Source organism: Pelecanus crispus, chromosome 8 (genome assembly GCF_030463565.1).
Source record: "Pelecanus crispus isolate bPelCri1 chromosome 8, bPelCri1.pri, whole genome shotgun sequence".
Lineage (NCBI taxonomy): Eukaryota > Metazoa > Chordata > Aves > Pelecaniformes > Pelecanidae > Pelecanus > Pelecanus crispus.
Genome location: NC_134650.1, coordinates 4,738,816 through 4,764,658, shown reverse-complemented (window position 1 = coordinate 4,764,658; position 25,843 = coordinate 4,738,816). Strand labels below are relative to the sequence as shown.

The 25,843-nt window shown below is 40.5% G+C and overlaps 1 protein-coding gene across 1 annotated transcript in view; it reads left to right on the top strand.

Moving 5' to 3' along the window:
- Nucleotides 1-25,843, top strand: part of TRPC7 (transient receptor potential cation channel subfamily C member 7) — a 73,712-nt gene that overhangs the window by 8,042 nt on the left and 39,827 nt on the right. The window contains exon 2 of the mRNA XM_075715162.1: nt 15,477-15,659. Within this exon, the coding sequence (XP_075571277.1) occupies nt 15,477-15,659 (183 nt within the window). The remainder of the gene's footprint in view (nt 1-15,476; nt 15,660-25,843) is intronic.

Genomic DNA, 25,843 nt, shown 5'->3' with positions numbered 1-25,843 from the left:
GTTTTTGAACACTTCCAGGGATGGGGACTCCACCACCTCTCTGGACAGCGTGTTCCAATGCTTGACTACCCTTTCCGTGAAGAAATTTTTCCTAATATCCAACCTAAATGCCTGATGACACTGGGCTTTGATGTGGCTGGGCTGGAACATTCTTTTCAGGCCCTTTTTGTGTTGCAATTTATGTTCTAATTAACTTCTCTGCTTCTCCTGTTGGCTCTATGCTACTTCAGTACCTTTGGCTTCTCTAAGGGAAATCCCTGTTGCCTTTGAAGCCATCTTGGTACTCAAAGTCAAAAGGATGACTCACTTTTTGATTTTTCTTGTCTAAATATGCATGACCCCTGAGAAAGGACAAAAATGTATACATGGCTAAATGCATTTACACCGCTAGTGCAAAGTGAAAAGTGTTTTATACTTCTGTAGAAAGGTTGAAAACTGCTATCTCTAAAGATAGGCTAGTAATCTATAATGGGATTTTTAGGGTTTTTTTTTATATGAACTTTTCCACGTCAGTCTTTAATGAGAACATTATTTTTTCTTAGAGGCAGGGTCAGGGATGTGGTTTGGTGGGGTTTTAGCCTTAATAAAGAACTGTTTGTTCTTCTTTTCCCCCCTCTCACATGAAAGACAATTTTCTCTACTGTCTTGAAAGCATGTGTGTTTAGAAGCTACAATTCTTTTTTTCAATTTTCACTTGTGCAAAACAAATGCATAAGCAGGTACAACCAATTACCTGACTCATAATACAGGAAAGAGTCAAGTCCCAGTAAAGCAAGAAAACAAATTTCTTATTATTAAAATTTTAACTTATTGTTAGAACAAATTAGGTATTAAAATGAGAGGAAATTAAAAATGATCATGGAAACAGCTTGGGAGAATGAGAATATATTTAAGCCTTGTAGTGAAATTTCTGTTTGGCTTACTGAGTGGGACTCACTCTGCACGAGAAACTCGTTCTCTATGTTGTTCTTTTTCAGACAAATCCACTAATAATAGATGCTACATTGGATTTGTCTTGAGAGCTAAATTAATTCATTGCAGATATGTTTTGCATGGATGTGTAGCAGAGGCTGTGGAAAATGGATGTAAAGAAGCCTCCAGACCTTAAAAAAAACCCCAAATTTGTGACTCTTGTATTGTTCTCTTTAAATATTTATAAATTAAGAAATATCATCTATATTTTGAGAGCTGTTATTGCAAGTGCTCTTTCTATGTCTGTTCTGTGATTAAATCATTTTCTGCCTGGAACATTGCCCAAGCAAAATGGTTTTAAAATGTTGCGTGAGAAGAAAATCTCCAAAGCTTTTCAGAGTGGTTTAGAACTGATGCCAAAGCTATGATGCCTGGAGCTGTCTTGAAAAAAAAAAAAAAAAATTTGTATCTGCAAATGTGAAGGTATGTTAACATCTGTCTATGTCTATTCACGGCAAAGCAGAGTAGTAGATGCTGTGATTCATAGTGAAGGGTTTAACTCGGCCATCTACAACCCACATCTGCACCTGGAAAAAGTAAGAGCATTATTCATGAAAGTGGTAACTCTAGCGACAGCACTAGCCACTGAGCAATCACGTAAAATTGGATCCTGGCCACTGCCTACAAGGTCATTTACCTTCTTTATGGATGACCGAGTGACATTGCTGTTAAAATCTCCCAGCTAACTTTGGTCAAAAAAGAAAAAGAACACCTCTTTAAAAGTTGACAAAATACTTTCTGCAGGAACATGTTCTCTTCACTTTCCCAGAGGAACAAGCCCATGTCTCTCTTTTGAAAGAGTGGAGGGGAAAAAAGATTCTTTCAGCACATTAAATCAGAGACAATGTGTCAGTGTAAGAAAATATAATATTTTAATTAACACCTTAAGGGTTTTTCTCCCCTCAAAAAATGGTTTGGAGGAAACTTTCGGCCTTTGGAGGTGGCAAGACAGAAACAACCCTGGAAATATTTGAATCTCCCAGAGAGTAAAGCTGGGATACTTTTGTTTCCCATGATTCTACTGCAAGTGAGGCTTTTGGCAATGCCAGTTTGCACACCACCAGTGCAATGTTTATTACCCTTTACAGCTCCTCGGGAAGTAATTTCTAGTCCCGCTCAGTTAAGGATGAACAGCATTGCGACTGCGGCACTTAGCGCTTACTGTTTCCTGTTTGATTGTGCGTAACAGCTCTAATACAAGAGCAGGATTCCAGTTTTGGTGAGCAACAGCCATGATCCTAAAACTATAAAATAACGTGGAATACCCTTATAATCACTAATGAGAGACAACAGGTGGATTCATGAACAGGGTGGGAAGAGGAGAGCAGTGGAAATGGTTCACATAAAGCAGCAGCACAGCAGCTGCCTCACCACCGTCAAACGTTTCAGAAGCGTTTTCACGTAGATAAGTTTTATGCCAAACAATGTGACCTTTTAGCCAGGTAAAGAGATAAGTGCAAAATCTGGAACCTGTTGGAATTGAGCATTTTTCAGTTGCTTCAAGGTCATTTTGCTCCTGGAATTTTAGTATTTCCTTAAAAATAAGCAGCCAATCCTTCATCAAGAGTGCATTTCTGCCAAATTGCCAAATCTCTATTAATGGACCCATTTTTAAGGGATCTGAAGGGCAGTAGTCAGTAAAGGGAGTGAGCAAAGTTCACTCTTTTACATATAAATAATCCTGGGAGGAATCTGTAGCAAAAGAGGGGAAAACCCAGCAATATGAATGTGTTTGTTCCTTCCTGCCAGAAACTTCTGATATTAAATTTCTGAATCTGAAGCTTCAACACTTCAGTAAGTGGGTTGCACCAGGGCTGTCAGTGTGCTTTCTCTCTGCATAAACGGCTGGTGACTTTTATTTTTCTTCCTCTTGTAGCCTGCTGCAGTGATTATATTAAGTCCACATTTTTCATATAGTTCTTAAACCCCGGGTATGATGAGGAATTTAGAAATTAATTTTTGTTAATGTAAGGTGACTTTTATAAATCATTCTTAACTGCCAAGACCTAGTGGCAACTAATTTCACTGAGCCATGATTTTCAGGAAATATATGTGTGTGTGACACCTTACATAGAGTAACTTGGAGCATATGGAATATATTTAGAAGAAAGGGGTTTAGAGTTGAGAGATCTCCTTTTCATCCTTCTTGAACCTGACCTTTTGGTTGTGAATACAAGGGGAGAGTAATTTACCTTTGATACAGACAATCTCTGAATATTTTGTAGTCAGGGTGAAGTATAATAAAGCTTGTAACATGTTAATCAGGAATGTGGTGTGTTTTGACTAAGTAGAAGAAAAAAAACAACTGATATTTTGAGATAATTTGGTGTGTGTGGAAGGGATTTGTATGAAGGCGAGGTTAAATACAGGGTTATATGAAGTTAAAGTTATCATGATATAAAAGCAAGTGGAATAAGGTTAAATTAAATTAATATAGTGCCTATGTGTGTTGTCAAGTCATATGCGCCACATACAGCCGAGTAAAGGTCAGTAGTTAGCTGGTATGAAGATTTAAGTGGCATTTAACTGGCTTTTGGGAGCTCTTTTAGCAAAAGTGATGCTGTGATACCTGTTCCTCACTCTGTTTCTGCTTCTCAGAGCCAAAGAGTTAAGAAAATTGGTTTCAGAAATGACTGCTTTTAGGAATGAAGATATTTGCCTGCATTGTGTTAGTCTTTTGTGTGCAAGCACTACTGCTGTACAACTTTTTGAGTACAGATGCTTAGAAGGATGAATCGAACGGTTATAATGCCTGTCACAAACCCAGCAGACAGGCAACAAATAGTTTAAAAATACTTTCAAAATTCATTTAAACATAAAAACTTCAGCTTGCCACAATGTTATTACTTTCACAGTTGGTATCTTATAACAGCTTTAACATGTGAGAAAAGCCCCAGTAGCTGGCAAAATCATGGCTCATTTGACCATCATATCCTCTTTGGATTTGTTGAAAGCATTATTTCATCCTCACCCTTTGAAAGGAATTTCTAAAGTGAAGCTGGCAGACTAACTTGTGGGTCTGATCTAAGGCTGACCACGGCTCATGGATTCCTCTCTTTGTACAAATGAGAGATAACAGATGGTATCTTGGAATATGAGTTCCATCACAGCAGTTGTATCAGTAGGGGGGATTTATGCTCTATCATTGATGATCTGGGCTATCCCACAGAAATTTACCTTTGTCTCTCTGGTCTCTAAGCAATTGAGGGGAGACAAACTCCTCCGTGCTGCCTCTCGCTGTTCTGCCAGCATCCCAGCCCAGGTGCCAGGGGACTTTCTGCTTGTGCAGGCAGAGGGAGGCTGCTGCGGTGGAGCCGAACCGCCCGGGACCGTGCCCAGCCACAGCCCTCGCTGCCGTTCTGGAGAGGAGTAGCTTGCCTTTCTCTGCCAGGTTTGCTCCCAGCTGCTAGTAGCACTGTGATAAATAGGGGGAATGATTTGGCCACTTGCCTGTGTTTAGTTAACAGTGACAAGAGTGTTTTCCTTTCTTACCCACTGAGCGTGCAAGACAAAATGAGCCCTGATATTCAAAGTGGTGCACCTACTCGATGGTGATGCAGAGAGGGCTCCTGCCACCTGCAGCTGGCCCTTTTGAAAGGAAAGGCATGTTGGCCCTTTCCATCCTAGTCACTGGATCCTCTGCAATGAGTACAGAGCTTGTATGACTTTGAGCTTGCCCTTACTATCACACTCACCATTCGACTTCGAGAGTTTTCTCAGAGCACTTACTGATACAAAATTGTGTAGCAATACAATTACCCTGCCTCCTCCCCTCGGCAATAAATGGTACCATGAGGGGGCTTGCTCTAGAGCACCAAAGATGAAGGCATTTTTCAGAAAGATGAAATCAAATTATCGGTGAGGAAAACAGATGGAAAATGATGCTATCACTATTGCAATATCAATCCAATACAATATTGGTAAGCTTTGTGTTTAATTAGTAACGCCAAATGCCCAAGCATTCGTCTAATACCAACATTGGTTTTTAGGGAATAGTTAGGAGCCGGGCGGTTTATTATGAGCAAGATGACTGGTTTCCAAAGACTGCTGCTCATTGTTCACGTTGGGCAAGGATATCTACTAGAACTACAAATGAGCATAATTAGGACTATTGCTCTGAATAGAATAATAATACTAGATCAGCAGATGGGAGAATAGAGTCAGGTACGTTTATCCAAGGCACTGTAGGGAATTAATATTGTATTAATGAATGTAAACGAAGTAACATATTCTGAGGATCTCAAGTCCAACATTAAAGAGGATGCAGATGGGAAGTGATTGAGTTTATCCCTCATTGTGTTGTTAATTGTTGTTATTGTAGATAATTATAATGAACTCATCCTCACTGCGTCTAGGCAGACTATCCACTGGATTGTGGATAAACAGGAATGGTATACAAACAATTTTACATTTCCACAAAATGGTGCTAGGTACTTTAGTGCCTATGGGTTTTTGGCATTTCCATGGTCAAAAATGGCAATTTCCTGGAATATAAATTGTTGCAGGGAACTTTACACCAGTGCAGTGTGGAAATTGCTCATTGCCAAGTGTGTCATTTCATTGTCACCATCCAAGCCCCGGGATCTGGACTCATTTGAGAACAGAGAAATCTAGTTATACACTTTTTATATTCATATTTCTGCTTAAGAAAGTGCTGCAGGATCAATTCTAAGTCTGCTCGTCTTAAAGAGAGGATGATATCTATATGGTCAAGAGTGCTCTGTGCCAGGACTCTGCAGCTGGCATCACATTTTTCCAAAGCGCTCCATTGCTGCTTAGGTGCTGTGGGGACCAGAATTTCATCCACTCTGATGCTTGTGACTAGTTTTCCAAGGAGCTGTTGTTGCTGGACATTGGAACTGTTGTAGTTGGCTGTTTGAGATCTGGAAGGCATATGGTTATTTTCGTTATTGATGTAAGTTGCATCATGGATCTCAGTTAAGCCAGCATTCACTTACAGGCTGGATTTAGAAGGAGTCTTTCTCCCAGCATGCAGGTGCAGTTTGTAGCCAAAATTCCCATGAGAGATGGGACTTTGAACATATAAATTTGTTCCTTAAGCAAGCTGAAAGTGCCAAATTTAGCTCAGCTTAAGGAACATAGCTGTGTTAAACAAACAATTGCTTTAAATTTAAATCCATTATTTTCCCCCTGTTTTTCCCATCTGGCTTTCAGGAAATGTAGGGTTTCAAGCAGCTGAGCTGAAAAGAGCCACACAGTTGAAAGAGAGCAGCTAACGCATTTAGCGCAAGGAAACTATCTATTCAGTCTCAAATTGTATGGGAAATGTGGATCTTCCCCAGTGGAGCTTGTAACAAACAGATCAGGAATGTAATAAACATGGGAAAATGCCAGAGAGAAAAAGTATGGATGGCATGTGAAATGAGGAGCTTGGCCCAGAGGTAACTTTGGTGCTTTGATACATCTATCACATCAGAGCTGCAGATTTGCTCTCCGTGTCATCTTGTGTGTAAGTGCTCTGTTGAAAACATAATAGGTGACAAAAAAAAGGAGTTAACCCCAAAATTGCATTGGACTCCTGCCCTTGTGAAATGCATCTGGAATTCTTTCTGCATGACAATAAAAGCAAAGTTGAGATAAAGGTTCCTGTAATGCAAGGGGCATTTGTGGTGTTAAAAATATGAAAAGCTGTTTCTCAGTGTCATGTTCCCACACAAGGAGCAAGCAAATATTTGAAAAAAATGGAGAGGGATTGGGAGCCGTGCACTGCATCATCGTGAGCTTGATTTTTGCTGCTGACATTAACAGATCCTAAACTCTCCTTCACTGGGAGAGTTAGCAGAGTATTATTTTGAAATGCGTAGTTCGTATTTAATAAAGAGAAGCAGTTGACAGCACACAGGGAGACACACCCTCTCCTTCACTGAGTGTGTGTATTCCCTGCATTTTGCATGCCAAAGCATTTAGTTGATACTTCTGGATTGTCTGTCCTGTTTATGTGACACCCAGGGACTCGATAGCTTATCTTCTGAAAACAGGTGTTTCAACAGAAACATTCAAATGAGCTTGGGAAAATCTGCAAGAAGGTACAAAACCACCTTTTAATTAGTTGAGAAATCAAAAGCATGTGGCTTACTTGTGATGTGGGTTTGAAAACCAGCTGAGATGATATGACAGAGAAGTACATCGAACATCAAATGCCATCTTATGCTGAAAAGCTGCTATGCCAACCTTGAGATATTACATACTGTAATTTCAAAAATTTGTCAACCAACATAATTTCTGTTCTAAGTGTATTTAAATATCTTCAGAGATTTGCAATAGGGTGTTAGTTCTATGCTGAATAGCACTGATGTTTCTGCATACATGCATGCTACGGAGGTGCTCAGTAATGGTACTTGTGAGGAAGAAGGTGACATTGTGGGAAAGGGGTGGAGGAGACGGAGGTGTTCTTACAGTGACTTCTTAGACACATGTTAAAAAAAAGACTGTAATCTGTTCAGGGTGAGAACTTTAAGTCAAGCAATCCACTAATTTCAGTGTAGAGAGAGTTCATATGTACAGAAAACTTATTTTAAATTTCAAGTAGGAAAAAAAATCAATATAAGTAATAAGAAAAGTTGAGAGTGTACTGATTCTGAAATTTCTTATGCTAGGGAATCTAAAACTTTGGCTAAAGTCAGGAATTGTGTTCAATCTCAGTCCTTAGCTTTCTCCTAGGATTATGTGAATGGATTCCTGGCTTTACTTCCCCAAATAATCCATCCATTCATTTTAGATTAGAAAAGAAAAAAAAATTAAATTTCTGTGTTTTTTAAAAAAAAAATATTTCAAGGGGATATCAAAGTGATGCATTTTGCATTTTCCAATGTTTTTATTGATGGAAAGAGCTTGCAAAATTTATTCATTGGTTTTGGTCCCACAGAAGCTGTGTTTATCACAAAACCGAACAATTTCCCAGAAGCAATTATGGGTAGAGTTGGTAGATACATAACAGCTAGAGTGCAAAAGAGTAGAAACAAAACAGGGAAGTGCAAACCTATCCTTTCTGCTGCTTTCGACATTTCCCACTTTAAAGCTCTTGGAATGTTATTGTTGAAGGTTACACATATGCCTGGACCAGTGAAAGATGCTGTAAAAGCACAGTAACAAATTTTAAGGGATTCTCTAACTCCATCACAGAAATCATTAGCACCATCTTGCCTAGCTTTTTTAAGGATTTGATATATCTACCAGTCAGTAGGAATAAGGTGAAATCCAAAGTCAGTGGTTTGATTGATTTCTTACGGCTCTATCCCCTTGTTGAAGGGATACACTGTCTCAGAGATCAGCTTCTGCGGTGCATATGAAGAGATGAATTGCAGCTAGAAAGCCTAACCTATTGAGGAGAAAAAATGAGGCACCAAAAAAATTTTCTTATGGTAAATTAGTCAATGCAAGTGCCATTGAAATCCTTGTAATGGTGCAAGGGATGTTATTTTCATGGCTCTTGGGAAGCCACACAATTTTTTGTCCTCAGTCGAAGCATACTGTTCTTTTCTGGACTCCTTTGGCCAAAAAGAATGTCAATGCTGACAGCGCTGTCTACTTTGTCCTTGGGCTGTTTCATTGGACACATCTCTTGGTGTCTCCTGACACTCCCTCACAGGATTAAACACACCCTTAGCCCGGAGGCACTGCCGCTCTGCTCCACCGTGTTGCAGCCTGGCACTCTTCAGAGACCTAACAATTGCCATGTTTATCTTGGCTCCATTTAGAAGGGTCCAAATTGCTTGGAAAGCAACAGAGACACACTTTTGAAATGTCAAACTCTTGTATTTGAACAGATTGCTTATTATATTGTGCTCGCTGGGGGTGAAGAAGTCAAGGTCTGGATCATTGAAGAAACGAACCAGCAGCATCTGTTGCTACCTCCAGACATACTTAGGAACATGCACCTGAGTAGTGAAACGTTTTAAACCAGCACTTGGCTTTATTTTCAGAGATGTGCCTGCTGAATATGGCATGGCACACCCAAAGCTCCAAAAACTCGCTGATGTGCTGCCACTTAAGAAACAAGAGAACATAAACCGACTGGATGTTGCGCTTTCCGGAAAATGAAACTGTACAGCCTTGGCATAGTCTATGCCTGTCGGCATTTAATCTGGAAACAACAGAAATGCACTCAGCTGTATTCAGACGTGTCAGCAGTTATGTGCACAGTCGACAGAGCTCTGTGGAAGGGCTGTTCGGTGCACTTCAGATGATAACGTGGTTACGTGAGCAGGATCGGTGCAAGGCCCTTTCTTAGTGTCTCTTCTCATCGCCTCCCCTCCCACAGGCCTTGTGCTTTTTTTTCATTCCTAAACATATGGCCAGACACAGACAGTGTAAATACCTAGAACGAAATCTGTCCACCAGCTTCTAAACTAGCTTGTGCATATTTCATGTGAAATCTAATTTGTAAATATTTATAAGCACTTTGAATATTTGATGTGATGTTTTATTTAAAAATTTCATTTCAAATCTAGCATGTAATATTGCTGGCTTTCTGCTGCCTGCCCCTTCTCTCACCTTTGTTTTCTTTCTACAAGCATTTTTACTTGGGGGAGTCTTCCGTTCATTTTTACAGAATTACTTCTCCATTTTACTTTTCTGCTGCTTCTCCTCAAAATGATAATCTAAGCAATGCAGTAGTTCTTTCCATGATATATGTGTATATGTGATGTAGATTAAATACAAAGAGCCAAGAGCTTCAAGGAAACATAAAGAGAGGCTCTGTGCAGCGTGCCTACAGCTTTCATTTGCACAGCACATTTAATGCTACCCAGAAATGCCAGATTTACTGCCGAGTACACAGCTCCTGCATTGCTCACAGACAGAAGGTGGGATTCAGCAGATTTTTGCCATGCAGTTAATCTGCGAATGCACTAAGGGTACGCAGAAGCTTTCTGGTGCTATGATAGCACCAGCAACAGATGCTGGTCGTTCATGTCCATTTTCCAGAAGTCTTGGATTTGTGTGGAAACCTTCAAATTCCAGTGGAGCAGATTTTTAAGGCGGACAATATACCATGGGCAGAGCCCTTGAGAAACAGTGGCTTTAGTATATAGCCATCATCCTGCGTCTGCTCCCCTTCTCCTCCTTTCATTTGGCAAAAAAGTATGTGTATTGATAAGCAACATTAGGTTGGGTTTTTTTCCTAGAAAAAGGTCTGTAGATTAAATCATTCTGAGCCAGATATGTGGTTATATATTCAAAGGGAAACTCCTCTGTGATACTAGCTTTTTCTGAGCAGAAGTCTGACCCTGAAGCTTTAGTATAGGCTAACAGAACAATTAGTTGTATACAGGATAGCAGCAAAAACTGTGAAACTTGGAATTATCTCTGCTTAGAATATCTATTGATGGGTTGTGGTTCCTGTCCTACTATTTATGGATGTTATTTGGAAGCAATTATTAGAGTGAATTTAATTAAATGTCCTAAATGGTGACATATGGAGTGATTTTTCATAATTACTGCACTTGTACAGGTTGTTCTGTATTTGTGTGTCATGGCACCATCCTGTGGGTCTGTGGCCCCATTTCCAGTGACAACTGTGCAGTGAATAATCTACAACAATTACAACCCAAAAAACTGGAAGCTGATTGACAAACTCATCCCACTTCAAAATTCCTGAAGCCCGAAAGATTGCTTCGGTGCAGTGAAACACACGCTTGCGAGTATTTTATTGGCATCAGTGGGACTTAAACGTAAACCCAAGTGTGTTCCTAAATCTGGGACTGGGAAGGCAGAAGTCTCAGAAGCAATTCTGAGGCAGCTGGAGAATGTTTGTAATTACATATAAAGTGGTTTGATCCTCTTAGTTTCTGAACCACTGGCCCCACTTCAGTTTCTGGTGAAAGCTCATCTGCACCAAGGGGTTCAGCAAATCTCAGACCTGCTCGCTATACGTTGCAGCACTGAGGCCGGGCTTCTCTGTGTGCCGTCCAAAATGCACCTGCAGCGCTGGCATTTCAGAGGTAGGCTCCCATGGATGAAGAAGTTCCTTTGCAATCCTTGACTGTGATTGCTTTTGAAATAGTTATTTTTTTCATTAACTAGCCAAGATAGGTTACTGGTCTTACTTTTTATAATTTCACTTAACTTTTTACTCAGACTGTATCCCTCTGACCTGAAACAGCTCTTTTCTGAAGAAATCTGGGAGGTTTTGAACAGATGTGGAGACATGACAGAATTCATTTAGAACATAATCAACAGATAATAATAGGGTACTCAGAGAAATTGCAGTGAATGACAAGTACCATCAGCCTTTTCAAAACAGCAAAATTAGACATTTTTAACTTCACATGCACAACAGTGTTAGAAGAAGCAGGAAATTACTAATTTGGAATCCTTTTATTATGTTCTAGTTTTTAAAAAATGATATTGTAACATTCTCAAGCATTATCCTGATACTTCTCTGCTCGCTGTCCCTATAGGAAATAAAATACCATTCCATGTGTTATTTGAAGCAGACTGGCTCTCTTGTGTACTTAGTTGTATCCTTCATCTTCCTCCCTGAGGCTTGACAGTACTCAGCTTGTCAGGATGAGGCCCCAGCATCCCTCACGTATGATTTGCAGTTTTCATTACTGTAAAGATCCATCTGTTTTATGAAACTCATACTCCTCAGACTTCTATAATGTGGTAGCTAATCGGAGTACTCAGGAAGGTTTGGGTTATTGTCATTGCCTCTGTCTGTTTTTGCAACGCTGCCAAGAGGACTGATGTGGATTTTGTGTCTCCAGCTGTAGGTTTCTTGTTGCAGAGGGAGGGAGGACCCCCACTTGCAGCCCACCGCCTGGCCAGGCTTGAAACCAGGATGGTTCCTCCCAGAAATGTATTTAGACCGGGAGAGCCATGAAGTGCCTGGTTTGGGGGTCGAACCCGGCTGGCAGAGGCAGTGGTGAAGTGGGGACTGGCCCTTTGCACCCCAAGACACAGTGGCCATCTGCCCCTCTGTCTCCTGGCAGAGTCACCAGGGGTCCTCAGGCCTCTGATCTTCAAAAACCTTGGTGTAACAAAAAATAACTCGAAATGCATTCTGGTTCTCCTTCACCTCTTCCTCCTGAGTCTTCCACCTCTCACTAACCCTCGCCCTGGGGCTGCAGCCTTCTGTCCTACGCAAAAGGACACGACTGCCACAGCACTCCTTTGTGCAGGGTGTGCAGGATCTCAGATGCTTCCAAATGTGTGAAATACAGGCAATTCATACAGCACTCGCACATGCACCGATAGAACTTGCAGGCTGCTTGTAAATCTGCTTGGCTTCCTTCAGTTTTTTGCAGTGCATCATGACTTGCAATTCAGTATTTTATATGCAGATAGGTCATTTCTGCATGCGTCATCAAAGCTACACTATGCAAGCCAGGGTCAGGAGAAGCGTGGCTGTCAGTCTCCTGCTAATCTCAGTTCTTAGTAAAGATACCTTCAATAACCTGTGCTTGTAAAGGGAAAGACACTGGCATTAGGGGAGTCACTGAGTGGCTGTGTTCTCACCGTCAGACTGAGCAGGATTTTCTATGCTGACTGTGAGCATTAAGGAAGCCAGAACAAAGATGACAAATGCTTTTGTAAGAGGGATCATCAGAAGACGCAGCAGGTTCAGTGATCATTGAGGCTTGTCTTAACACATGAGCAATGTCTCCTGAGAGCAGTAAGCTGCTCTCCTGCCTGGCTGCAGATTGGCTGGAAGGCTTTTTAATTTTTCTTTTCCTTTTTCCTTTTTCCTTTTTCCTTTTTCCTTTTTCCTTTCTCCTTTCTCTTCTCTCTTCTTTCTCTTCCTTTTTTTCCTTTCTCTTCTCCTTCTCTTCTTCTCTCTTCCCTTCCCTTTCCCTTGCCTTCTCTTTCCATATCTTTTCATATCTTTTCATCTCTTCTTTATACAGCCTGTATCTTGGGTAGATTGTGTTGCTCCTTGTGTCTACTTAAAAATTGGAGTAAACAATTTTGAACAGAAAAATCATTCGTAGTCTCTGCAAATGTACAGAACCAGTAAAAACATTAGGCTTGGAGACGTGAATAAAGTTGGATCTTGGTGGAGTTTGCCAGCTGGGAGCCTGCCATTGACAGTTGCTTTAGAAGCACTTTTCTAGTTGCTAACTAAACTGCTTTCCTTAAAGAAAGCAGAAGAGGAAAAGTAATCTGAGCTAATACATACTAGTTGTTCCGATGATGTGGAAATGGTGATGAGAATTACCTAAAATGTGCTGGCTAAGGGATAAGCTTGTGAACTTTGCAAACAGTACATAGAGAATGGTATTAAAGCTTAGCAGAGTTCTCACTCTTGTTTTTTTAAACCTGCTGGGCTAATTATGTGTCTCCATTATCTGTGGCAGCTAGGTATTTCCTTCGCAGCCTACATCTATTTTCAGATCTATCTATATTTGCTGTCCTTCACAATTCCTGCAGTTATTTCCAGGCTGATATTTTTGTTTGGGCATCTATTCTCTCAGTGAACAGACAAGCTTTCTATTTATTGAAATTCATCTTGGTATGGTGAAGATTAAAGCATGGAATTGATTAGAGACGAGCGCTTTGAGTCCATAAAGTACAATCTGTCTTTCATTCACATTTCAGACCTTGCTTCACCCCATATTTGATAACATTCACTCTGCAAACCCTATCTCCACAAAATACTTAGGTATTAGATTTAGATGTAAATGTACAATTATTTTCTACCTGAACCTTGAGGACATCTTAAATCTTAGTGCACTAAACTGGCACATTTATAGAAGTCTCAGTGCCTCTGTTTCTGCAATGAGGCATGCACCTGCTCTACCAGAGATAAACACCTGCTTGTTGTTATATTATGTCTCCTTTTAATGAAGATTTGAAGTTCTTGCTGATCTCCATTTATGAACACCCCAATTAGAACATGCAGTGTGATTACAGCACTCAAGGAGGAAAAGGGAAACCCAGATTTCAACCTTTTTGATAGATAAGAGGATATAAACATACAAGCTCCACCTTGCAGAAGGTCTCACCACTAAAATACAGGCTCTTCCCCAGCTCTTCTCCTCAGCCCTTTCTCCTGAACACCTATCAGAAATAGCATCTCCCCGTTTCTGTGAGTATGTTCTAATCTCAGCCCTGAAGGTCTTTCTGCTTCCCTGCGACTACTGACATTTTCTGTGCTGAGTGCAACAGCTCTTTATAGCCCTCAGCATATGGGAAAGCACAGCAAGTCAAGCTGGGGGACGGACACACTAGAAGTAACCTCAAACCTCTGACAAAGTCATTAAACCAACTTATTTAAAAAATATTCATTATCAAGAGCATCTCAGTTCTGAAGGGGAAAAACTGTCCAAAGAAATTTAGCCACCTCTAATAACACTGTGGTTTAGACACTGCTGTTCTGCCTAATTAATTAATGTTTGCACAGTGCTTTGAGATCTTTGCCGAACAAGGAAGGCTAATATGTTGCTATGTGTAAATGCTAGAATTAATAATTTAGAAACTATAGGACTACAAAGCCAGGTTACTCTTATCATTTCATCAAAGCCAGGTTTAACTATCTTCTTTTTTTGGCTGCTTGCTTAATTAGATAAGCTGCTGAATTTAATTAACTCATCAAACCTAATTTGAAAAGATCTCTCAAGTCAGTAAGAGCTTGTCTTCTGCTTATTATTTCTATTTGTTGCATCGAGTCTTTAATATTGCCATTTTGTTAGGATATTAATGGTAGCCTTAATTGTATTCTAATTTATTGCATTTACTCAGGTGGTGGCATTTTCCTCATTTTTTAAGTGTCAGCACGTGACAATCAATCACAATTTAATTTAAGGTAGTGAAATTGCTCTTTGAGCCCTCTATCAAGTTAGCTACATACTATCTCTTTTCCCACAAGTGTAATTTGGGTTTTCAAGGTGAAATTATTTCATAGGATATAGCCTTGAGTTTCTGAACTCCCATTTCTTGGAGAAGTGGGACAAAAACTACCCTCTGGATGCTCTTTTGGGACTGTTTAACCAAATTGTTAGGTAATAAATTTGAAACTGAAATTGATATTACAGCTATATAATTCTATTGAACACATCTGTGTGTTATGCTACGGCTTGTCACACCGGACTGAAACTCCTTGAAAGTTACTAAAGAAAGAATTATTATTGAAGAGTCTAAAATGTAGAATCTGAAATGTAAATTCTAACCTGTTAGCAGGACATTTGTTTGGCCATCTTTTCACACTCCTAGAAGATATGCCACACAGAGAGGAGAGGTCAAGCGATTGCTTAAAATCAGAATTTCCCTATAAATTATTTACTACTTGTTCTGTAAAATGTGTTCTATTGTAATGTAAACTATGTTGCTGATTAAATGTTGCTAATTAATTCTGGAGTTGTTCATGTATATTTGTGAAAAGCCAGCTATGTCCTGGGTGAAATCAAGTGCTTTCTTGCTCCAGCCAGTAGTTTTGCAGAAGTAACCTTGCTCACAATTGTGCTCTCTTGCTTTTTTTGTTTGTTTGAGGTGTGCTTTCAAGTGCACAATTAAATAACTTGTGTTTCTCTGTGTTCCCTTAGAATGACTATAGGAAGCTATCTATGCAATGCAAGGACTTTGTTGTGGGGGTGCTGGACCTGTGCAGAGACACCGAAGAGGTAGAGGCCATTCTCAACGGAGACGTCAACATTCATCTGTTCCCTGAGCACCACCGGCCAAGTCTCAGCAGGATTAAACTTGCTATTAAATACGAGGTCAAAAAGGTAAGTTATTTCCTTGGGCCCCTGGTGGATACATCTTCACATCTCAATTATGCTTCTTCGATGTCACCTGGAAAACAATAAACGAAAGATAGATTTAGGTGGGACCAGGAATTGTAGCCTTTCATGGCATGATTTGCATTTGCTCACATACTTCAATGTGGAGACGGATATTTGCAGGGGACGCATTACAGCAGGTATGGCATTTATTTTCAAGTGATAGATGTGAATGTGTAGATGGCACAAGGGACTGCCCATAGTGCACAGTGCTTCTTACACAGGTCCTGACTATGAATCTGTAAAGACTGCTGCAGGGACCAAAAGTTGTTACCATACCAAAGTAAGGGTCTTTCTTCCTTCACTGTGATTTACATGAAGGTAGGGGATAAGCCTAGTAGATGCTGTGGCATCTTTGGCCACAAATTGTAAAAGCAGAGAATTTAATCCAGCTCCTCACCTCACAATTCCCCAACCATCTGTCTTCCCTTCAGACTAGAGCTTCTGCTTAGACTGGGGAAATGGCTGGACTCTGCAGCCTGGTTGAACTCAACAGACCAAGTCTCCAGTCTCACCTGTCTGCTCCCAAATGCTCCCTGACCACTCAGCTCCAATTCATGTCTTGTTTTAGTCTCCAAAGCCACTTGTAACCATCACAAATGTTACCTTTTCTGTAATACTACAGAAAGAACATATGTAAAAAGTAGCAATTTTGTCATAGTCAAGACCCTTTACTGCAGCGTGATGGAAAGTGGAATTTACGTTTTAAAAAAAGTTTTCTAATTTTTATTCAGAATTAGATTCAAACCTGAAAAAATCAATTTCCGATTAACTTGGAATTTTGAATTTTTTTTTGAAAGCATTTGAAAGTAGATAAACCTTGATAAAAAGTGACAGATTCCCAGCTTCCACTCTCCTAAAGCTCCAGATCCCTATTCTAAGAGTTCAGATTTCCACGAAATCTACAAAACAGAAGGCAAATGTATATTTTAAGGAAAAGCATGAAGACTGAATGACTTTTAGAAGTATTTTAAACAAACATTCAGCTTTACGGAAGTATGTTCTGTGAACGGAAAATTTGATTCTGGCAAATCCTAGGCCTGGGTGGTCCCAATTAATTGCTCCTACAATGTACTTTGATGGAAACTGGGCTCCTGCTACGGGACTTGGAGAGCATTCCAAATTTTCAAGCTAACATCTGCTCTCTCTTTCCCCTCCCAAACCCACCACCTGCTTCAGTTTGCCTCTTGACTGTGTTGCTGTGCTGGCCAGAGAAGGTCTTTTCCTGTTATGAAAGCCATTAATTAAAGAGAATCTTAAAACTCTTATTTGGAATTAATTGCTTTCATGCAGGAGCACATGGTATGGAGCCAAATATTTCCTCCTAGGATGTTGTGTATCTGCATTGTTCCATCACCAAAACTGAGCATAACATCTCAGTTCACTCTTAGTTAGATGACTTTCAACGAGCTGGGTCAAGTTTAGTTATTGAAGCTGTTGTTTTGGTAACAGGAGGCCAAAGTTGCTGTGGTGCTCTTTCAGAAAATGAGCTCTTCTGAAAGACACTGATAGCCCCTCATCAAGGAATAGTCCCCAGTGACCTATGGTCTAAGAATTATCATGAAGTTGGTCAGAACCTCAAGCCTTTTCAATGTATGAAGTCTTCTGCACTATTTTGCTTGTTTGTTCTTCTAAATATTTGTGTCATCCTTTAGATACCAAGACCATTAGCCGGAGCTAAATTGCTGTTAGTTATTGTGCTGCTTTGAGCACATTCATCCTAGCTTAGCCGGTTTCAGAGGAACACTTCCTCCAATTCTTACATTGTATATATGTGCACCTTTTCAGAACGCATGAACACTGACCTAAAGCATCTGTGGTAGGTCATATACAGTTGATCTTTTTATGTATGAATATCTCCCTATACCCAGGAAACCTGAGCTTCCTTTCTGGATCACAGCAACTTGCTGCTCATGGATAATAACTGGTAAACTATAATTAGAACTTAAACATGATCATTCATCAACCTCATGTTGACTCTCAGGTTAGCACTTTTCAGAATATTCTTTTCAGCATGCAGTATATATCTACGTGTAAGATGACCATTTAACTGTTAACTCAAAAGTAAGGTAGTTCCATTTGTGGGAGGCAGAGACACATTCAGATAAATGGCTTTGGCTATTGGCAATGACTTATGATAACAGACTGGTATTTATCACACTTGCTGAACAAAGAGATTGTGTTATGGTAACACAGTAATGATTTCCTTAAGAGGCAATACATTTCAGGTACAAGTTTTTTATCCAGCTGAGGGGTATTTGGGCTTTTGTAAACAAACCCGGTGCTTTGAAATCTATTTGCATTTTAAGAAAATCCTATAATAGAGAGAGGTGAGATGGAGGGTAAAGTATTATATATATATAATAAATCAATTCTTGGACAGACTCTGTAGATTTCAGGTCTAATGCAATGACTCATAGGCGTAAGTGAGATGGCATGTGGCCCTCCAAGTGTGAAAGGCGGACCGAGGCAGGCGCACCAAGTGACTTCCCCCCGACAGTGCCCAAACCCCCAAGCCCCATCACTTGGTCTGACAGTGCTGCCTGCCCAGGCCAAGTTTGGGTGCTGAGACATGGGTGGCCGTAACTCACCCAGAAACAGTCCCAGGAACGTGGAGACCTTTTCAGTTTTTTAACTGCACCCTGGGACTGGAATGACACAGAAATAGTTGTGTTTGCCATTTTTTTTTTTGTCCTGGAAGTTTAGTTGGCAGGGTAGGACTAATGAAGGGACTGTAGATGTGCCTGACACCCCTGCTCCCCACCTCTACCATTAGCATCAATATTCAGAAGATCAGTTTTGCATTCTCCAGCTCAGCAAGCTCTAGATGAGCCAGAGAAATAAAGATGTTCTCACTTAAATGCGTATAGAGCTCCTGAAGTATTTTAATTCATTTTTTTCCATGAACAGCAAGAAGAATCCTAGACAAGACATTAGGGACTTCAGAGTGGCCTGAGAAAATAAAAAAAAAAGAGGTGTTAGTTTGTGTTATGTTTCCATTTTTTTTTTCCATTAAGTTAGTATCCAGACTAAATATTTGCATTCACATCTGAAATTTTAAGAAATAATTTCATGTTTAAAAACATCTATTTCTACCATTAGCTTCTTAATTCACATTTCCACATTAGTACTCTAAGTGCCTACAGTAGGCTTCCTTTGATGAAACTTTGCAGACAACAATTTATATTGAAAATTATTATTTAATATCCATGATTTTAATTTACAGCTGCTGATGCAGTCTGCATTTTATCACACTTTTATTTCCACAGGCTGGGAAAGACGTCAAGGGCTCCCATCCTCAGACAGGAGAACAATTGCATCTGTAGAGCTTCATCAGGCCTTTGCACAAACTTTTAAAATCTTCCTTGTTCTTTTGAATTTCTCTGTTACTTCATTGTCCTCATACAGTGCAGTCACCACAGCCACAGTGTCCAAGAATGGTATTTTGCTTTAATAGTAGCAGCTGGTCTACCAGCTTCTCCCACCCCCTGCCCAGCTCACAGCACTCATGGAATTGTCCTCCCCCTCAAAGGCCAATGGCCATGGAGGCCAGGAGGAGGCAGAGATAGCAGAATTTTGAAACTGAGAGCCATCACACTGCATTTTATGGATTTAAATCAACTCTGCCATCTTTTGTCTTTTTCTTCTTATGTGCCCATCTGAAAAGTTTAGGGATGCAATTGATGCTACATATACACTTTAAATTTTAAGTCTCAATTTTGGTTCCAACACAGTATATTCTTGATCTTGAATTCAGCAATTGTGTTCCCCAATAAGTCACACTTGGTTGGAGGTAGAGGCTGCACCTCCCTTGCGTGTACAGGGCACGCCACGCCCACACAGCAGGGAGCTCAGCCGTCAACCTTGTGGTAGCTTCTAGCCCAAAACGCTGTGCTGCTTGTGCCTCTAGTTTTGAAGGGCAAATTCCTGCTTGAAAATCCCTAAGTCTGGGGGCAACCTGCCCTTGAGCTGAATGTTCACCCACCTATTCATTGATCATGCTCTATTGGTGCAGTAAAATCTTGTATGCACATCAGGGCTAAAAAGGGCACTGAAGCCTTCTCACTTCTTCTACTCAGTAAACCTGCAACTGGTACCTACAACAGGTTTCTGTCCAGGCCCTAAATGACCTTTCTCTGCACTTTTTCCTTTGCACTTCCCATTAGAGTTCCCTGTTACCTTGCCCCTTTGCTACTCCAAAAAACCAGTTCTCCATTCAACTGAAAGGACACAGTTTTATTGATCATTATCTTTTTTTTCCTAATTTACAATATTTGAGATGAATCTTGGAAAGTCATTCAAGAAAGCATCAAAAGTTCCAGACTTCACCTGTCTGCCTCTTTTTTCCTTTTTTCTGCAAAGCATGCTACTAGCACATATGAGATGCTGGCAAGAAAACAAGTTTAAGGCTCCACTATAATTGAAGGACTTTATATAGAAGGTCATTGAAGAATTAAGAAACTCTGCTTGTACATATTTCGCAGCAAGGAGAAAGCTAAAATTACAGTAGTTTACCAAGTGGTCTTTAAATATGCTGTATTACTCTAATTCTCTACTCTTCCTGAAAGAACTAAACAATCACTCTGTACCCCAGGATTCTTGGAAAAATGCACTCAAATGTCCTCCATTCAAGTTTTCCAGAGTCATTCTCCCTTCAAATTAGCTGTCTTAATGATTCATGATTCTTCAAAAATTATTACAATGGGAACAGTTTGTCAAGAGCAAAACAAACATTTGCAAACATTTGAGCATTTACTGAGTCCTGGATTCTTTCCAAGAAATGGACTTTTAGCCCATGTTATGAGATTGTTGTAAATTTGCTATTGTCTCCCCTGACATTATCTAGCTCCGCTTCGCACTTGCATACTCCAGTCAAGGACCGGTTTCTTTCTCCTCCAGCTGCGCAGGGCCTCTGGCAAAGGGAGGAGAAAGGTCCGGTGCAGGAAGAGCAACAGAGCACCCTGCTGATGCTGTAGCAAGGCTGTTCAGGTGTTTTCTTTGGATTTTGTAGGAGAAGGCTGGGGAACCGTCGCAGTGGGAGAATAACCACTGTGGCCGAGTCCAGCAGCTACTCATGGAAATGGCAAAATTAAAAGCAGTGTTAAGGTGAAACAGGAGTTATCTAGATTGGGTGTTTCTGGTGGGTTATAGCCAAAAGTGGCTTGAGTTGCTAAATTTGAGTTCTGGTCCCAAGGAAAGAAAATAAAACCGATCTTGATCTCCTTGAGCAAAGGATACTCTCAGCTGTTCTTCATGCAGGCTTACAACATCTAAGTGAGAGTTTACTTCACGTTCTTGACTGAAAATTGCAGAATGTTTTTTCTTTTCTTGAAACAATTAAACTTTTTTTTTTTTTTTCCAGTCAGATACTGGAAATATAAGGGTAGCGCAGGTCTTCCTGTGTGTGAACTCATTTCTAATTAAGCCAGGGTGTGATTTCTACCTGTGAGAGGCAGAAGTACAGAGGTTGGGTCAACTCTGGCTTGGACTCTTCCCTTGGACAGCCAAAAATGCAGGTTTTGACATACCACAACAAAACCATTTTACTGGTGTATATCAGCTTAACAGAGCCCTTCATATTTTCTGTTCTCATTTTTGTCTGCACTGCTATGCTCCTTTCTTGTCATTCTTTAATGTTGGCAGGGGGCTTATATGTCGACATTTACCTTTAAGTCTAAAGCTGTTGCTTCTCTGTAGGAGGTGACATTCATTCTCCTTCTTTCCCAATGTCAGAATTATCGTTGCTGTCTTCTTTTAATTGCAAATATTGAATGCCCACCTCTGTTTTCTCAGCAGCTCACTTCATAGCCATCACAAAGCCAGAGCACCTTTCTCTTTCACGGGTTTTAATTTAATTAACAGTAAGACACACAAATTGGGTTTGAAGAAAAAAATTAATAAGAATTAAACAGAACACCAGATGGCTGTGTAAATCCTATTTAATAGAGAGCTGGAACAGGAACTTTTCTCATAACTGTATTATTAATAATTAACATATGGAGGATGCTCCGAACAGAATACTCATGGCTGCATTAGATTATAATTTTTCACCGCATTGGTCACATGACTCAGATACTTAAGGGCATGAGAAGTCCCAGCTCTCATGAGCTGCTGCAACAACCTGTGCTCCCTGTTCGTTTGCTCAGAGGATGCATTTTTACCCCGCACACTGTCTTGTGCAAGAAATGCCTTCCAGGGTCCTTCTCACCATTGAGTGGGGCCCCACCTGCAGCATTTCCACCCCACACAGGAGCTAAAGAAGGTTCGTCCCTGAACGGGCAAAAGAACCAGCCCTGCTCCTGCTGAGGAGGCAGCTCTGCAGTAGCAGACACTGCCCCAAACACAGGCTGGGGCAGAGCTCAGCGAGCACATCCTTAGGAAGGTTAACTGGGAAAGCTTGGTGTTTGCAAGAGAAGCACAAGAAAATAAGCTGGAGAACAGAGGGCAGGAGAAGCCCAAGGATGACAAGAAGTTCTGAAACTCCTCCTTTTGAAGAGCAAGGAGTATATCTGTGCCATATTCCATGGTGGGTAGCTATGGCTCTGTGTGCTCTCAATTTGCAGTTATCCTGCAAATCCCTGCAGTGCCATGCCCTGGGGTGGGACTGCTGCAGGGCAAAGGCGGAGAGGGCACACCAGGGCACACCGCCCACCACCTCGTGCGCGGCCTGTGCATTAACCTTAACACAAATGGAAAACCACGTCTTGGTAACCCAAATGAAATGTTTCAACTCCACAGCTTTCAGAGCTATGTAGGTCACAGAAAATCTCTCTTGCGGCTGTTTGTCCTTCTTTGGAGCAAAATTAAGTTTAGGAATTTCCCATGGGACGAACATTGATCTTTTTGTACCCCAATGTTGTAACATGCACAGATATGTCTTGAAGCAGGACAGGGTTCTGTTTTAGCATCTAAATGTGAAGCCTCAAGGAGAACTCCTCAAGAAAAAAGCTTTCAGGGAGTTGGCTTTTTGCTTTTGTTTCTGTAATCCCTAGTTATTCTTTTTCCACTCTTCAGTTTCAAGAATATTTGACAGAGGTCTTGTGGAGTCATTGATGGCTTGGACTGTGGTGGTGGGAAGAAAAGTGTCTCTTGTTTCTATCACTGGAGAACCAGTCAATACTGTACAAATGTGATTTAATATCTGTGTGAGCAGTAGAAACACTATGGTCATTCTGGACTCTTGAGCTTATCCGTAATTTTTCTTCTTACTTTTTTAATTGCATATTGCAGATGTTTTGTTAGAGATTGGAAAAGGAAGGAGTTACTTCCCTTCCTCCCAGAAACTGTTTCTACGTCTCTGAGTATTTCATTAGCAAGGTTCCTTCCTCCCACTAAAATCTGTGGTTCTGATTATTTCCTTTTGCCCAGATGTTTTAATGTCTTTTCTTTTCCAAGATGAATCTCATTTTGTTATTTCCTGCCCATACATCCATCCTCTCAAGGCTTGAATGAATCATTTCTCCATCCTGAGTGATGTTTGCAATATTCACAATTTTCTGTAATATGAAGACTTAATTATTTTCATTTGCAAAGTGCCACAGGGTCTTAGATGTCCATCAAGACATTGACAAGAGAGCATAGGAACACATCAAATCCATTGCATGGGTATCCATCACAGATGAAAGGACTTAAAATTACCCTTATTAATAATATAATTCTGTTAGAAAAGAGCAATTAATATCATCTGCTATAGACCTGACCTTAGTTGCCTCCAATTTTGGCTTCATCTATCTCCCCATAGGCAGTAGACCTACTAATGTGCATTTTGGATGGAAAGTCAGATGGGGATGAGCACAACCCCTCAAAAAGATAGTAAGATTCAGTATTTCAAGTTACTAAGGGAATTTTCCTAAGTGGTGTTCAAATTCGGATGTCTGTATGGGTACTGACACAGGGTGTGGCTCTCCTATGTGACGTTCTTGTCACACACCTGTAGATGTTTATGTATGAGTACATTTTTGGGACTCTAGCTGGGTTAGCTCAGTTGGTTAGAGTGTGGTGCTAATAACGCCAAGGTCATGGGTTCAATCCCTGCTCACTGCAGGGAGGGTTGGGCTAGATGACCTCTCAAGGTCCCTTCCAACCCAAAGCATTCTATGATTCTATGATTCTACACTTCATGGTGAGAGGAGTCTCATCCTATGAGTGAGTCCTTCTCTCCATCAGCTCTGCTGGGAGTGAAGCCATCTACACTGGAGGCATCTGAGTTTGAGCACCCGCCCAGCCCTTCCTCACCACATAGCCAAGGGAAAATAGTTTACTGACTTTCCTGGGGGAGAAAGAGGCTATAGCATTTTAAAATTCTCCCTCTGTGCCTGCTGTGGTTGTTTGGTTTAGACACTAAAAGGAGCTTGTTGTCTGGTAGCTTTTTATTGTGGTATGTTTTCAGATGAATAATTAAATAATAAGGATTTCCAAGTGGTTTTGATTCTGCACAGATGTGAAAACCTTGGAATGTTAGAGGCTGGGACTTCCAACTCATTTGCTTGTTTTCAGATAAGTAATTCAGTGATAAGACTTATTCATACATGTAAAAAGAGCAGAAAAAAGACATTAGCAATAAATCTCTTCTGAAAACATGCAGCCCACTAGAATATGAAACCGAAGTTTTCTCAAGACCCAACCACCTTATTCACTACCCTATAGAAGAATGCTTAGCACAAAAAAGAGCCTCTATCCTTGTCTCAAGGAAGTGAAGTTATAAAGAAACTTTAGGCAGAACAAGATTTAAACTGAACCAATTAAAGAATTTGTGTAAGCTCTACATTTTCTAGTTATACACCTCAAATATATCAGAATTAATTTTATATCACATGAACTGAAATGTAACAGAATGAAAAAAAAATCCCCTTCCATTCCTTCCACTACTAAGAGGATTATTAATTTTGTGTTTTCACTCAGCACTGGAGAGCATTTCTGTCAATGGGCGAATTGCATTTGAAATTGTCCTGGCAGTTTTATTTACCCCATTATTTTTGTTTTCTATTAGACTAATTTGTTTTTATTGGATTTTGTGCCTGTTCACCACTCTGGTGCCTGGTCAAATCCTGTTTCACATCGCTCATTCTAATGGGACCGCACCACCTCCTCTACAGAGCTGCACTACACGGGTGGTTTTGGGCAACTACACAAGCATTGGGATGCTGGGACAACCTTCACTGCCTTGGTTCTGTCTTCTTGGCACCTTTGTAAAGTGAGATCCCGATCCTGTTAACGTACTCACTGATTTAGCAGAGAGCAGCAGATCTATCCCAAACAACATGCTTGCTTTTATAGAGCAGACTGAGTCACAGGAAAGAGATGTGGTTGAAAACTGTGGCTATGCTAAGGTTTTAAGTGCTCTAAATCAGAATTTTGGATTAGATAACTCAGGTCAACCAGTGAGTGGATCCAGATATTGAATTTCCATAAAACTGGGAAATATGTGAGTATCTTGGGATTTGATGCAAGCAAGTATTTCCCCACTGCCAAATGGCTCTAATAAGGAAGATATTTTAGTTCAGAAAGGTGCATGTGAAAGGTTTTACAAAAGCTGTAATTTATTACTAAAACCATGATAAATACTCCTGGGTCTATGCCTTAAAAGTAACTCAGAGACTGAGGTTGCACAACTTGGGCTTTTTTGCCTGATAATTCCAGCTCATCTGGGCTCTGCCTGCAAATAGAAACCTTTCCCCTTGGCTACCAGGTTTATAAACGCTGATGTTAGACTCTAGATATCAGGTCTGAATATTCACCAAGACTGTCATAAAGCTCATCTACAGGAAGAGCAAGAACCTCATGAATATTTGTGTGATGCCATTAGACAGTCAAATGAAGCGCAGGGACAGAGGGAAAGCTGCAGAAATCCTCCGGGCAGGGACGTTTCCTTGCTTCATGTTCTCTGTGTGTGTCTGCAGCAGCTGCCATATCTCAGAGGACCTTTTCTCATGTAGTGTTCATTTTTATGCAATGGTCAGATCCCATTGAAATGAGTCTTGATCGGTTCAATTTTCTTTCATCCAAGTTGAACAGGGTGCCATGAATTTTTTTTTTTTTGCATCGGGATGAAGGAATTTGGACCTGCTGATTTACTCTCCCTTGTAAGGTTACTCTGGTGCAGAGTGTTTTAAAAACTGGGCCTGTGGCCA